At 39.2% G+C, this 16,496-nt stretch overlaps 1 protein-coding gene across 1 annotated transcript; it reads right to left on the bottom strand.

The window, feature by feature from the left end:
- Positions 1 to 11,575: 11,575 nt before the first annotated feature.
- DIRAS2 (DIRAS family GTPase 2) lies at positions 11,576 to 12,175 on the bottom strand. Its single transcript, XM_068423349.1, has one exon. The coding sequence runs from the start codon at positions 12,173 to 12,175 to the stop codon at positions 11,576 to 11,578; it is 600 nt and encodes a 199-aa protein (XP_068279450.1).
- Between the last annotated feature and the right edge of the window lie 4,321 nt (positions 12,176 to 16,496).

The raw sequence follows: 16,496 nt of genomic DNA, 5'->3' as shown, positions 1-16,496 counted from the left end.
GAAGAAAGAAGAGCAATATTTTCTTTCCACTCAGCCTGCCAACCTACATTCTTTTTTATACACGTTCTTTAAAACAAATACTTAAAAAGTAATTTATGAGAATTAGTCTCAAAAAAGAACATTTTTTAGAAATCTGAGCAACGTAAACAGGGAACAAATAATACTTAACAGCGATCCCTCCAAATTAACACTATATCTTTTCTTTTTTAACAAGGAAGTAATTGTATACTGACATGGTCTTCAAGCCATTTCTCTCTCCACTGGAGAGAAAGCACTAGATTGAGACAGAAAACCTGAATTACATCTAACCATTTACTGGTTTGTAATCCCTAACAAATTATTTGTGTGACATTTTCCCTGTGTGCTAAATAGCACAGTTTTTTGCTGGTCTGTTGATGTAAAAAGTCATATAAAAGTATTATGCTGTACATATCTCATTCAACTATATCAACAGAAAATGCTTGTGTCTGATATCCTCTTATTATTCAAAAAGAAGAAAATAAAGGCAAGAAGTTCAGAACAGAATTTTCATTGAAGGTCATTGGTCACTGTTATTGTCAGAAAGATCACCCATTCAGATTCATTCATTGTCCCTCTTTGAAATCTGTCTGGATGTGTCAAAAACCACTGAAAGCTTTCCCAGTAGATCAGAGAAATTCTACTCTGCTAGTTAGAAACACGGTATTGCAAAAATCAGACAAGATGAGCTATTCCCACTAATTTTTGGGATTTCTATTTTTAATCCAGGCCAAAGTCATAGGATAGGAGAAGTGGAGCAGTACCTATTTATTTGTGTGTTTGTCTGTCTGTTTGTTTCAAAAAAGGCAGTTTTCATCAAAGACCAAATGAGCTACTGGTCACTCAGTGCACATGTCCAGTCAATGAGAAAATCTAAGCCAGACCCTACTGAACTTAATTTGCTCTATTTCCCCCCTAAATTCTCTCAAGGATTAAACACCTATTCTTTACAATTCAAAGATGGTAATGGGAATATTGTCTCTTTTCCCACAGATCAGGGATTAAAAGCAAAATCAATAGACACACCATCATCCCCTGCAGGTAACTTTTTCTCTTCAATTGCTTGCTCCCTTTCTCACACCATGGTGCAATTAAAACCTTTTGTCATTTTAGTCTTGCCTCCAGTAAACAAAGCTGATCATGTCAGTGAAAGCAAAAGTCAATAGTTTTATGTACCAAATTATTACTCATTTCGAGACCAAGATGAGACCTCCAAATTTATTTCACAGGAAAGCTGGCTTTAAATGAATGCTCAAGAAAGCTTTCATCCAAGATGGTCTTTCCTCTTTAAATTTCAAAGATAAAAACAGTCACTGGAGAGCTTTTCTTTTAAAAAGAAATTCTCCTGCAAAGAATACATAAATTATGTCATGCCTTACAGACTAAACAAAACTTTACATCCACAGCAAAAAATAATTTTTTCCAACCTTTAGGTCAGTGTCTACACTGGTACACACAGTGATAAATCCCATTAGCTTAGACCTGTGAAAAGGAAGTTGCCTACAGCCTCCAAAACAGTGGTGGGGCAATAGTGTGTGATGGATGTCAGGGTGAAGAAGATGCCAGAGGCATCTGCTGGCTGGGGTGGGAATGCTCTCCATGCCAGCTCCCGTGCACATAGCAGTGCCTGGCACGCTCAGTGTGAGCTGCCAGCCAACTGCCTGTGCTTGTGTAGGGGTCTGTACTGCAGCCCAGCATATGTGACCTACAAGCAACCAAATTTAGAGGAACGGAGGAGGTATTGCAGATTTCTTCCCAAGCAAGCACAGAGGACTGTGAGTCCTTCTACATTCCCCCTGGAACTCCTGTGGGTTTCTGTGTGGTGGTATCATCACGACAGCGGAGCTGCAGTCATTATCAACAGCTGAGGGACTTAGCAAATGAAGTTGGAAGGAGAGAGTTATTTTATTTTGACACTGGAGTATTTTGAAATGAGAGCATGAGCCCCAAGGGGGTAAATTCTGATGTGCCCAGAGGGAACAGATTTCACCCCGTGTTGTAAGTTTGGAAGAAATCATAGGTTTTGAAAAATTGGCAGCTATTTTGTAAAACAGCATTAAAAGAACATAGAGAAATTAAATTTTCACTTCCTATGTTCTGTAAGTTTCCTGCATCTTTGAGAAGAAAACAGTTGTTCCAGTTTTACGCATAATGAATTTGTACACATGGGTATTAGTCATTTTTCTAAAGATCAAACAAAGTTTGAGTTAGAAAAAGGAAAACATTTCCTAAGAGTCCCCTTTTGTAACTCACTTACAGGTTTATCTTTCTCTTGTTTTGTCAGTTCTCCATACTGAAAAAATCAACGATATAACACCATAGAGTCCAAAAACCTGTTTTGTTACCACACCAAGTCCATTGTTACCACACCAAATACAGTGTTCTTGAAAGCAAGCTGGAAAACACAGAGACAAATTTATCGCAAAGTAAACCAAGAAGGAGTTTGGTCTCTGACATTCAGAAAAAGTTGAACTTTCACATATTTCCATGTATTTGGAAGTTAAAATATAAGAAGCTCAAGCTGTTCCTATTCAGGCTTCTGGCTTGTGTTCTAAAATACCCGGTTTAGTGACATTTCAAACCATAAAACATATTTGTGTGGGAAATGGATGACTAATTCTGTCTCTACAAATGACTGCTAAATTTTTCCGTTGAACTTCAAAATCTAATTGCCACTGAATGCACTTTAAAAACCTCTTGCTGAAAATAGTCCTAAGATGAAAGTTTCTTTTCCTAAACTCACTTGAATTAAAAGACCTAGTAGAAGAGCACTAATTTCAAGTTTCTGAGAAAACACAACTGTCAGGCTAAAGAAATCACAACAAACAGAATAGAGTTATAACTACTAGCTTGCATTTAAAAATACATTATCTCATACATCTCTGTAGTACAGAATAATATGCTTTCCTGACTGCAATGCAACATTGATTTTTATAATTAAACAATTTGACTTCTGTAAGAAGTTTAAAGTGGTGCTGTGTAACCTAAATGACCCAACAACGTTTAGATTATGGTAACTTCTAGAGACGCAGAGACGTAGCTAAAAACACAGCCAACAGAGACCGTATGATAAAGCTAAAATGTATTACTTTTGAGTCACATCCTTTTTTAATCTCCTCACATCACCATAGTAGCCCACAATATACAAATCTCACTTATTTATAGATGGACTAACATACCATATATACTTGTCCCACATCATCAGCTCTACAGATTTTTACATGGTCTGGGCTAGACTTATCAGTGGGAGAAATAGTGGAGCTGTGGATCTGCTGGTTTGATCAGTGAATACTAGAAGTGCCTTTTGTATTCAGGAAGTATTTCATTTAAGTAAATACTTATTCTTTACCTGTTAATTGTTGAACAGATATGTTTTTGTTCTTTTTAGTAGCTGCTACATTACTTCTGTGTGGGGCATTTATATCTGCATCTGTTGAAGTACGTGCTAAACTATTTCCACAAATTTATAGCTGGGCTATAAATGTTAACCAGAGGCTTTCAGTGTTAATACCTCTGCTATGACCTTCACAGCATGGGCAGTGTCTGCCAGGGCAGAAACCATTGTTTATGCTCCCTGTCCCCATTCCCATCTACTGCACAGAAGGGAACTCTGAGCCCCACTGTCTGTCTCAGGGAAGTGCTGGCCCCGGGGTCTGCTCTCCCCCCCTTTCTCAGGTAAGGCTGCCCATGGAGCAGCACCTACTTCTAGATGAGGGGAGAAAGCACATCAATGCCTCTGGCCAAGTGGTGCGCTTGCTTTTTTCTCTGCTCTATAAAACATTTCCAGCAGACAAGGGAGTGCTTTGGCTGCGGCAAAGGCAGCCTGCCTGGCTGCTCTTCCTGGAGAGGAGAGGAGAGGAGAGGAGAGGAGAGGAGAGGAGAGGAGAGGAGAGGAGAGGAGAGGAGAGGAGAGGAGAGGAGAGGAGAGGAGAGGAGAGGAGAGGAGAGGAGAGGAGAGGAGAGGAGAGGAAGGTAAGGCAGCCAAACAGAGGTGCTGCTGCGTCTTTCCCCCTCCACCCCAGTGATGAAATTTTGTGTTCGCATCCATCTGGCTTTGATGGTATTTTTCCATTCTGCAATCTGGGCACACTTTATGTGCTGTTACATAACTGACAGGATATTATTTTTTTAATTTATTTTTTGCATGGGAATGATTTAACAGAGTTACTGTATCCCTCTGGTTACTGGACTTTTCAAATTATTTTGAACTGTTTGATAGTAAGCAATTATTCAACTGAAATAGTCCTCTACAATAGTAGGATTACTTGGTGGCTTTTGTAAAATGGCATTCAGCTTTGCCCACGATGTAAGCAAAAGACAGTGAAACAATTCAGTGTTGTTCAAACGTTCAGAATGAGGCCAACCTTAAATTCAGATTTGAGTTAGAAAAGAAACAGGATAGCAACCATAGACAAATATGGTTTGGGCAGCAAAAAGAGAGGGCAGAATTTAAGATTGTTTCTTTTACCACAACCTATTTTTAATGCTTATATTGACTGCTACTTGCTCTGAGTGATTGTTCTGTGACCTAATGGATTTCATTATTAGGATAATTCCAAGTATATGCTATTGACTTTTTTCCTCCTTTTTTTTCACCCTTCCTAAATATTACCACTTAAATTATACATATTCACCTTCCCTCCATATTTAGCATCCCCAGACAAGTCACTGTCCATAATCCTGCCGCTTTGTTCTAATACAGTCCTTTGCCATTTGTTGGCATGTGAACACGCTCTTCACCAGGCCATATATAGAGGCTATTATTTGGACACATACAGACGTGCTTCTATAAAACTACCTTATTTTCCCTTGCTGCTATATTAGACTTTGTGGTTCCAATTAGTTTTTAATTTCACTGTAAAAGACAAGCCTTGATCTGTGTGAGGTTTGTGGAAGGAAAGGACCTGGTGTTCATGCTGCAGGGTGGTCATGGCTGTAGAGGTCATGTCTTCTTGTTGAGGAGAACACCTGCCTCTTCCCACATGGTGGTAAAGAGGACCACACACCCTTCTCCTCCCTGCTGTCCACTTCTCACCTGAGGTAACTGCTTAGTCACTTTCCTTCTTTTTGCAGATGCTTTCCTTAGGTGCCTATCTTGTTAACCCAAGGAAGGGCTGGATGGTATTACTGAACATGCACCAGAAGTTTCTGCTTTTGAAGAACTGAGAGCCCCTTGGACTAAAGAGGAAAGAAAGAGAGCTAAAATCCTGTGGCTAGAAAATGTGTTCTCCTACACAGGCATATAAATTAGCCATCCAGTGTAAAGTTGCTTTTATAAGGAGCTGCAGATTTGACTAGATCACTGAGTGAGCAGCAGTTGCTCTCCTTCTGTAACCTATTGCGATGTCCATAATAGCAGTGTTCATTAGTGCAGCTCAGCATAACCACTGAGTATTGACTTTTTTCTTTGAAAATACATTTAGGAGTCCTTGCTGATCTCAGAATTTCCTGAGAAACAGTAAGTTCGTGCAAAATCTTCTGACATTCCCATTTCCTACCCTGCCCCCGGTTATGTTCCTCCTACCTCTTTATTACAGTGTTCTAACAGTGCAGGGGACAGGTGGCCCACAGATAAAATCTGGAATTAAATTAATATACCTAAGCATACAGTGCCATAGTATTGTGATTTCAAGAGTGCCTAACCTTGAATAAATTAGTCAATAGGCTGACAGTCTGTTTTTAAGGAGCAAGCTGATCAGCAGCAGGAACTGGACCCAATAAGGAAAGGAAGTACCAGACACAAAGGATCTTTATAACAGCATTGAGCAAAACCTGCTGTAAAGCAGATGTATGTTAGAGTGATTGGCACCTCAGTGCTGTCCTCATCTCTCTCTCTGAAAGCTAATGGAAAAGGATCCTTTTCCTATTATATACAGGAAAAAAAATATTTTCTACACAACCTCATGGAAAAACATGTCTTCTGCTTCTTTATTTCCTGCTTTTTCTACTGAAATGAATACAAATACAATGGCACCTTCCATGTGACAGATACTGTCATCCACAGCTTTCAGGGCACCAGGATAGAGATGCACTTGTAGAATCCATTGTGGGCCATTTCTTGGCATCTGAATGAGGAATAAATACATCTGACTGAACAACGAATGCTCCTTTGCGCTTCAGTTCCATTGTGATTTTCAATAGGTCCACTATGACTCATTATAAAAAGTTGTGCTTGACCAAAGTAAACTATATGAAACAGAAAAGGCTTAATAGTTTCTCCAAACCCCATATTCCTCTGGTTAATTTCAAGGAAAGTCTTTATCCTTCACAAGGAGCATCCAAGTACATACTTTCAAAGGTGCTCAAGCTCTGCTCTCCCTTTCTCTGCAGTTTCAGTAGAGTTGGACTTTAGACACCATTGACTACACGAAATAAATTTGTGGGTTAATTAGAAAATGTACCTAGAAGGTGGGTGGAACATGCCAGTTAAAATGTTAGTTAAAATGCCAGTGAACTAAATGTGATAAGTATGTATTCACAACTTTGAATGAGGGTATGTGTTTGCAATGAAAATATTTTCCAATGGGAAACAAGAGTAGTAACCAATGACAAAAAATCTAAAGGCAGAAAAATTTTGTAATGCTTGTGGTGTTTCTGTGCAACATGGTAGAGCAATCATCTATAAAACAATTACTGACTATATTGTGCAAACCCTAGGACACTGGCTTGGCACATCCACTATTCCATAGTAGACTGGGTCAGAATCAGGACGGAGTGTAGTAAATGATGGTGTACTAGAAGAAAAAAAAAAAGAATAATAGGAATTTTTAGGAGTTCTGGGGTGTCTTTTACTAAAAACAAAAAGCTTTGTGGACTGCCATGTCCAATTACTTCACAGTGATATGAAATTTGCATTCAATACTCAAAGTTTCATCACTGGTTCAAACACCTGCCAATGTGTCTAAGTATTCAAGCTTGTTTGTTGATCCCTCCCTCTGTTGAGTAGGAATTATTGCTTACATACAGAAATGATTATTTAACTGAACAACTGTTACCACATCTTCTGAATTGCAAGAATTTTTAAAGTATTACATTTCATGTTTTTTGCAACAGGTGGTAATTTAATATGCAGCAGTAGGAAATGTTGAAAAAAAAAACAGGAAGAAATGAGGAGGAATAGCAGGATCCATATAGTAAATTTCAATTTTGCACAAGCACCAAGTTTTATCTGTCATTATTTTCAATTAAATAATAAAATATAGATTAGCTTCCAGAGCAGCTTGCTTTTTGATGGACAAAAGAAACACCCACTGATAATCTGTGTTTTATGAAGGTAGATTGCTTTGAAAGTGTAGGTGTTTGCCACAGTATAATAAAAGAAAGGTAAATGTTAGATAAGACAATACTGCTCCAATTCTGTCAGGACTTTTCAGGATTCTGATTTGAATAGCTGAAGACTTTATGATACTGCCTAACATAGCATTAAAGAACCATAGAATAGTTTGGGTTGGAAGGGACCTTTGAAGGTCATCTAATCCAACTGCCCTGCAATGAGCAGGGACATCTTCAACTAGATCAGGTTTCTCAAAGGCCCGTCCAACCTGACCTTGAATGTTTCCAGGGATGGGGCATCTACCACCTCTCTGGGCAACCTGTTCCAGTGTTTCACCATCCTCATCGTAAAAAATTTCTTCCTTATATGTAGTCTAAACCTATCCTCTTTTAGTTTAAAACCATTACCCCTTGTCCTATCACAACAGGTCTTGCTAAAGAGTTTGTCCCCATCCTTCTTTTACTTAAAAGGCCCCTTTAAAGTATTGAAAGGCCACATAAGGTCTCCCCGGAGCCTTCTCTTCTGCAGGCTGAACAGCGCCAACTATCTCAGCCTGTCTTCATAGGAGAGGTGCTCCAGCCCTCTGATCATCTTCGTGGCCCTCCTCTGGACCTGCTCCAACAGGTCCATGTCCTTCCTGTGCTGAGGACTCCAGAGCTGGATGCAGTACTGCAGGTGGGGGTCTCACCAGAGCAAAGTAGAGGGCAATGTAAGAATGTAACTTGTAAGAATCTATTTTGGTTTAGAGAATTGCCTTTACAACTTTAAAAAAAAACATACCTAATATACTTATGAAAGAAACACAATGCAGGCACCAACAAGGCTTCTTCCAAACTTGTGTTTCCAGTTAAAACTTTATTTTGCATGTTCATAACATCACCAGAAGCATAGAAACTTGTAGGCACAAATGACTTCATATCCAGAGTTTTTGAATAAAATATTTGCTAATGAAATCGCAACAACACATTTTCATGATTACTATATATCTTAATATTTCATATATACGTATAAAAGTCATGCATTGTACAGACTCATTTTGTCTAGATCATGTTTTCTGCGTGCTAAAATTCACTGCAGATCTTACATGTTTTAAATATGTCATATTTTTTCTGTACATTTTAAAGAGTTCATTATACTGATATCACATCCCCATATAAAACACAAAATGTAATAAAGCTGTGTATTTTCTTTATTTACCTTAGCGTTCTTTTCCCTGTATTAAAAAAAAAAAAGATGTGTAAGTAATAGCAAAACAAATATTTTAAACCAGCTCACAAGTATGTAAGACAGGTAAAATCTAGTAGTATAAACTAAGATGACAATGTAAGGGTATAAAATATGTTGTCTTTAGAGTCTGTGGTCCATGAGTAATATTGCTTCTGTACAGGCCTTGCTTTGATACATGCAAGTCCATGAAATAATTCATGGCTTATTATGTAGCAGGTGAGGAAACAACTGCGAATTAAAGGAAATGGTCCTCAAGCCTAACAACTGGCAGCTACTTGTTTTATTTCCACCTTTGCCATACAACTACTCCTTTCTTGCTGTGAGGCACATTCAAAAAAAGTCCAGGGCCAAATTTCAGCCTGTCCTTGCAGTCATAACCTTTTGAGTCTAATTCAAAACTTAACTGTGTAAATAATTCCTTCATTAAAGTAATAATGTTAAAACGATCTTTGTCTTTATATGGCCTTTTTTCTTTGAGTTTCTATCATTATTCCATGCTGGCGGCTTAGGCGTGTGCCATGCACGATGACCTTTGGCACCAGCGTGTTAGCATCAGCAGGAGACCTCTGTACTGCTGACCTCCGTATGTGACCCATTACTCCTTAAGTGTGGCCATTCTTTTCATTTTCCAGTTTTGTTAGTGGAATACAATGCTGTGAAGTTGAGTAATGTCAACCATTTGCTTACAAACAAAGCAGATGTATAAACATGTATAAAAGTCTTACTAAACTAAATGCTTTTAAATGTTTTGCATCCCTGATCTGGAAATACTGTTTGATCTCTTGACAGACTGACAAGAAAAAGATGCGCTTAGCCATATAAGCCATACCAGGTTTCTTTATGTGTTTTAGATACTGTTTAAGAACATGAAGAGGCATTCTGGCCAAACCTAGAGTGAGCACTGGACTGGGACTGAGGAGATCTGCTTTTTTTCTTGGATCTGCCACTAGCCTGCTGGGTAACCTATGTGCAGTTGCTTCCTCTCTTCGTGCCTCAGTTTCACCACCTGGGAAGTTAAGATAATGATGCTGTCCTTTTTGTAAAGTGCTTTGAGATTTATGGAGAAAAAGCATCATCTAAGAGTTAGGAATTTATTGCTAAGGAAGAGTCTTAGCTTTATTTCATGCTCTCTCCAATTTTCTCTTCTTATGCAATGAAGTAAACACAGAAGATTCTGTCTTTTTTAAATCAGCAGGAGTTTTACACTTGATTTCAATGAATTTCTTCTGAGTGAATGACAAAAGTTGTGCTCCTTTCTAGATGGTGCTAATAGCAATTCTTTCTCAAAGAAATGTATACTATCACTCTACCTGTGAAATGTCTGCGCTTTTGTTTGAAAAGTGGCAGGTAAGCAAGCAATAGCTCCGAGAGCAACAAGGTAACAATTTTTAATGCAAATACTTCATTTGAACAGCTCCTAGAAGATATTTATAATGCAACAGCATGCATAATAATAATACTAGCACTTGACCGCATTTTCCCATGGTATGATTTTGACATAAACATTTACCAAAAATATGGTTGTTTATTTTTATTATTTCAAAGCAGATCCTAAGGTGCAAATTGTAGCTTATACAATTTTGATGTGTCCTTTAAAAAATGTATGTGCTTCTTTTATCTTAGATATTATCAATAGGATACATACTTTACTCGTTCATATTACTTTTAAAAAAAGCTTTGGAGAGAGATCCAGAAAAGCTCACATTTTGTACACTTTTTCCCCTTCCAAAGGTTTTGAGAAGAGCAGTTTCCCCTGACAGAATGGTTTATACCAGTTTTTTTCTATTCTGAACTTTGTATTGCATTGTAACACAGTACTGACTGCAACTCTTAATATGCCAGGTCCTGTAGTACTTATCCCAGCAAATCTTCTCTTAGAGACTCTGGTGGGCCCAATCTCCAGATACAGGATTGGGTTCTATAAATAGTCACAGAAGCTCAAATACTGAGTTTAAATGGTAAATATAAAACCCTTCAGACAATATAAAGGCAGTAGACTTAGTAGTGCATGAACACAGAACTGTTCTATCTGGAGCATAGTAAGGTAAAGAATTTCCACTCAGCTATTCTGGTAATTTGAATAAAAACTTTGTATACTACACTGACCCCTCTCCAAGGGTACCACCAGTTTAATAGACTTTTCATTCATTCGCTAATTGCACTGTGTGTTCTTTTAACCATCAGCAGCATTTGAACTGAGCCTTTCCCATAGAGGCTTTTGTAGAGGACTCCCCAGCCAGTCCTCCCTGAGGAAGCTTTCTGTTTGTGTATGTATACACAGTCTGACATTCTCCACAGGAAAACATTGGCTCTTCTGAAATATATTGGGGACAGAAGCACAGGTAATTCTTGAAGCTATGGATCCAGAAAAGGAGATGATCTCCATCTCTCTTACAGGGGCTGGCTTTTCCTCATCCTTCAGTTCAAACACCGCATCACACTAGAAAGAAATCTCATGCTGGGGGAGTAGAGGGAATATCTGTTCCTTTTAACTGTGCTATCCCCACACTTCCTTGTAGTGAGAAATAGTTCGTTTATTTGGCAGATCCAAGACTACCTTACGCACACTGCCCCACCAGTCAATCATGAAAGTTGCACAGAATTGTTTGTCCACAGCATTCTTAAAAGGTGTGGTAACACCACCCACTTATACTTTCCAGGTTTCTTCTTGGCCGCTTCTTTGTTTATCTTCTAACATTATACATCGCTTTCTCTTGCAGTTCTATGCATGCGTAAATAATATGAAGCTGACTTCCCACATCTTCCACATTGTGTTAAGGATGAAATTTCTTTTCTTCTGTAAACTACAAAATCAGATATCCTGGCCCATCTTTCTTATAATTCCTGATTTTTTTTCACTGATAGCTAGAGTACATGATTTTTTAATTGTTGGCTATTTTCACAGTAATCATAGTAACTAATTTTTTCAGACTTCAAATATTTCATTTAAAACAGTTACTAATAAATAGGTCTTCTATGGTTGTTTGCTGTCTATAGGTTTTACATGGGTATTGTCAGACAGGTGAGACTTCATGACTGACTCCTGACAGTGCAATTTCACATCACCACACATTTGCCTTTCAGCTTCTCTTTCCTTTTCTGCTGCTTGCTTTTTTTGCCATCAATTTGTAAACTCACTGTCCTGCGTTTCTCTAGGTTTAGCAATTCTTGGAACAACTCTTTCACGTTGTGGTTCAGCTTGGCAGAGGTCTCCATGAAGGCACATTTCCACTTCTTAGCTATGGCTTCTCCTTCACAGCTGTCCACCTCTCGATTTTGGTTCTCATCATTTTTGTTCCCCACCAGCATTATTGGAATGCTTTCTGTGTCTCCTTTAATCTGACATATTTGTTCATAGATTGGCTTGAGTTCCTCCAAGGACTGTCGGCTGGTGATAGAGTAAACCAAAATGAAAGCATGTCCTTTAGAAATAGAAAGACGTTGCATGGCTGGAAATTGATGGCTCCCTGTAGTGTCAGTTATCTGCAAAGTGCATATGCTCTTATCACAGCTGATCACCTGCCGATAGGTGTCTTCAATAGTAGGGATGTAGCTCTCTCTGAAAGTGCCCTTCACAAATCTCAAGACCAAAGAACTTTTGCCCACTCCTCCAGCTCCAAATACAACCACCCTGTAATCATTGCTTTGCTCGGGCATGTTTCTCGGTGTGTCTGTTGCTCAGCTAGAGGGAAGAATCTAGGAAAGAAAAAGATAAAAACAACAAGACAGACATTAATACTGGTACATGTGGAGACTGCACCTTGTGCTGTCTTTCCCAATAAGAGAAATTAGTGTGATGTAAGTGACAGCATACTAGTTGCAATAATTTAAGAAGACTTGCAGTGGGTTAGAGAATGATTTATTTCAGTAGTAAATTTAGGATTTGCTATCCAGCCTGGACTGGTAATAAAAGACCATCTTCATCACTTAATTACTTATTTTAAATTAACATTGTGAGCTTAAGTATTCTTCCTACTGGACTAATATCCCCAGAAATAAAAATCTGCATCTGGGAAATAGTATTTCAGCACAGCTGAGGCCCCCCAAAATTGTAGAAACTGAATTACTCTTCTGTCTCTAAAACAAATCTCCTCAAATCATTGTTGAAACACACCGGTATACATGTGTATGACAGTCAATTACTATAAATATGCCATGTCTTCAGTAGTTAGGGAATTTATCTCCGCTAAAACTGGACAATACCCCTGACTGACATCTAAGACATATTTGCAGCTTATTCAGTAATAGCACCAAGCATGATTTGTTTCTAAGTCTTTGGGAGCGTGTGCCCCACTTCAATGTGTTTTTCTGCTTGCATTCCAGGTCAAAGAGTACGTTTTGGTAAACTGAGATTGTTCATGTTCAGTCTGCCTTTTCATTCTAATCTTTATTTCACAGCATATGATATTTGACTGGAGATATGCTACACTTATCAGAAAGGTTGTGTAGTCATCTTCACAACATTTTTAAGTGGCAAAAGTATATGCAAAGGTCACACAACTCTGTGATCCCTGAAGTCAGTTCCCCTTGACAAAACCTGTCTGTAAACAGTAGAACCACAAATGTTGTCATCATTATTAAATAACAGAAATGGTAAACCTTTCACAGAGTTGCAAGCTGTAGTTGTCTTAGAATTCATTGAAATAAATGTGAAGATTAATCTGTCCTCCTATCAGTAGCAGCTCATTAGGTACACAGCATGTACAAGTCTCTTTTTATATTTAGTGAGATTTAAGCAAATAGACACTAAAAATTGAACCCTAAAATTTGAAGAGAGTCTAGGATATTGTTACTTTCAGACCAAAGCTAGATATGTAAAAAGTACATGTGGAACAAACTGCAAAATTTGCTGCACCTATATTTGTTCTCAGGAAAATGGGCTGATTTAATAGGGAACTTTGTCCAAGTGCCCTAACGGTGACAGGTTATTGAATTTGCGTTACAATGTTACCTTGGTAGCAGTAATGGAGAACAAGCCAAAGGGATTTCTTACTGAATAAGGAAAGCCTTCAAGCTATTTATTTCTTCACTGCAGCAGAAGGAATGATTGCATTGTGGGGCAGGATTTTAAGTTACCCTTCACCTGTCTAGCACGGGGAGAATAGCAGTGATGCTGTAGAGGCATGGATGTGAGTGGAGCCCCCATGACCTTATCCCAGTTGCCAGCCCACACTGAATTTTGTGCTTCTGCATCTTTGATGATGTTGTTTCTTGTGTCAGTTAGATTAAAGCTATGGCTACCCATACTGCACTAATGTCTTCATTTTGCTGTTCAAGCATACCCTGATTTTGTTATCCTTCTTGTCCAGGGCATGCTATTCTGTCCTAATTCTAATGTCTGAGTAAGCTGAAAACATCTGTCTTTACATAATGTGTTGGATGAAGGAGTTGTACTTCCTCAACTGCCACACTGCAGGCAGAACAACCAGTGCAACTCGGGATGCTGATCCTAAGGCAAAGTGGAGAGCTGTCACAGCTCTGCCTACCCAGCCTGGCTTCAGGCAGAAGGCAGCTTCGCATCTTCCATCTCTCCTACACTTCAGTCAGTCACTCTCAGAGACCTGTTCAAATATAGGAAAGACTGATAAATAAGAGTGTTCGTCCTGAGGCACTGAAGCAAAATTGTTTCTCTCTGACAGCAGAATTCAAGGAATGGAAAGAAGAATAGTCTCAGAAAACACCAGTGTATGTGTTTATATAAGAGGGAAAACCCTCTGAGGAACAAGAGAAAAAGGTGAGCAGCTCATGCTGGTGAGAAAACAAACAAAACCTAAGGAGCTAGCAAGAAATGAGAACAGAGGAAGCTAGCAGAATGCTGTTCCACTGAGAATAAACTTGTTCTTAAGAGCTGCAAACATGCAAATTCAGAACAGTTGTAGAGCTTAGAGTCATGGGTGACTGAGCTACCATAAGAATTTTAGTTTAATAACTTTTGCGAGTAAAAAGGCAAGAGAGAAAAACCCGACTATTTCACTTCAGAAGCAGCTTAAGCGTTGCACAATCAGATAATACATAGCCTAGGAATTATGGGATGATGAGAAAAAATGCACCATTAAAATTTTTACTATGAAAATAAGTGAAATACGGAGTAGAGAAATAAAATTTTAAAAGCTAGCTGAGTGTTTTCCTGCTATTTTAAACTTCATGCTTTAAGCATGCTCAGAAATCTCCAAGAAACCTGGCATATATGGTTGCCCAAAAGTTAGAACAAATTGACATGTGGCACTTAATGGCATGAAGTATTAAGCATCTGAAAAGCTTCTCTGGGAACCTGAAAAGACATGGTAACAGTCCTCAGAACAGAGTAAGTTGTTGCAAAGAGGGAGAGTGTATATCTGCAGTGAAAAGAACTGGAATTAATGGTCTTACATTGCAGAAGAGATTCACATTAGACAATAGGAAAACTTTACAGTGGTAAGGAAAGCACACCAATTGCTTTGGGAGATTTTGTAGACTCTCTTTAGAAATGACCAAAGAATAACAGGATAACTCAGGCTGGAAGGGACCTGAGGAGGTCTCTTGTCCAGCCTGCTGGTCACAGCTGGATCAGCCATGAGACCAGACAAGGTTGTTCTGTCCTGTCAGGATTTGAAAACCTCCAACATTTCCCACAGCCTCTCTGGACAACCTGCTCCACTGCTAAATCACCCTCAGCGTGATTTTTTCCCCCTTAGATCTAGTTTGAACTACTTGTGTTTCAACTTATACCTGTCATCTCTCCTCCTCCCACCATCCATTGCTATGAAGAGTTTAACTTTGTCTTCTTGTTGGCTTTCCTATAGGTTTTGGGGGCTGCTGTTTGGTGCCCCCCGGCCTGCTCCTTCTCTGGGCTGAACCAGCCCTGGTCCCGCAGCCTGCAGGGCAGGACAGTGCTGCAGCCCTGGACACCTCACTGCCCTCATCTGAACTTGCTCCGGTTTATTGATGTGTTCTCTCTGCTGGGAGTGCCAAAACAGGACAAACTACATAGCTGCTGTCCCGTGAGTGCTGAGCAGAGGGGGATTATCACCTCTCTCGACCAACTGGCCACACTCCTTTTCATACAGCCCAGGACACGGTGGGCCTTCATTGCAGCCAGGGCCGCTGCTGGCCATGCCCAGCTCGCTGCCGGCCGCAGCCCCAGGGCCTTCTCCGCAGCGCTGCTCCCCAGCCTGGGTTGCTGCAAAGGAGCAGAAACCTGAGCTGCTGTTTAGTTTGTCCCATATGCAGGTCTGTTAGTCCTAAATATCCTCAGTTTTACCAAGATAAACAGTACAGATGCTTTTATTTTTTGTTCTGCTCAGGAGCTGTGAGCAAACAAAACAAAAATCTCACGCAAGGCTTTTTAATCACACTGGAGAAAGGCTTTCCTAAATAATTTTTACCATGTGGTTATATTCTCTGTGTGGATCTGGTCAGAGATTCTCCTGCAGTGAAAAATCATTCTGTGTGACTCTGGTACACTTGCACCCAGTTATGCATTTGTTAATGCTTTTTGTCCTGCCCTATTAGCGTATTGATTTTTCTTCATCTTAAAATACATTAACTAAAACACACAACAGGACTAAATGAAGTACCACACTGTTTCACCAGCTTTCAATATTCTGGCCAGTATGGGTATAGAAAAATTAACTTGAAAGAAGTCTGACTTTTCACATGTACAATATCGTCTCTGATTCATACATTGAGAACCTGTCTGTTTCACAATCTGCACGTAGAAAACAGCAATTGCTTTTTACACACTAGAACTGACTTATTCTGGAGTTTGTGTGCAATAAAGCCTCATTTTCTGCCTTTGCTACTTTCACAAACTACATCAGTGAAAATTTATTATCATCCTCTGAAGTGTCAGGTTTAACAAAACTATCCTCACTTAAAAAGGCAAAGCACTTTTCATGACATACATCCATACCCTTCATTTTTTAATTGTTTGGTTGCAAAGTTCAGCAAGTTAGTGAGGCTCCATATACCTCTGCTGACTTAGCTCTGTTTTCTACAT

The sequence above is a fragment of the Nyctibius grandis genome, chromosome Z, assembly GCF_013368605.1.
Source record: "Nyctibius grandis isolate bNycGra1 chromosome Z, bNycGra1.pri, whole genome shotgun sequence".
Lineage (NCBI taxonomy): Eukaryota > Metazoa > Chordata > Aves > Nyctibiiformes > Nyctibiidae > Nyctibius > Nyctibius grandis.
The sequence above is the reverse complement of the archived record's forward strand: the minus strand, read 5'-3'. Positions and strand labels throughout refer to the sequence as shown.

Excerpts from the sequence above, each read along its gene's own strand:
- DIRAS2 (XM_068423349.1), bottom strand. The coding sequence starts at position 12,175 with ATGCCCGAGCAAAGCAATGATTACAGGGTGGTTGTATTTGGAGCTGGA.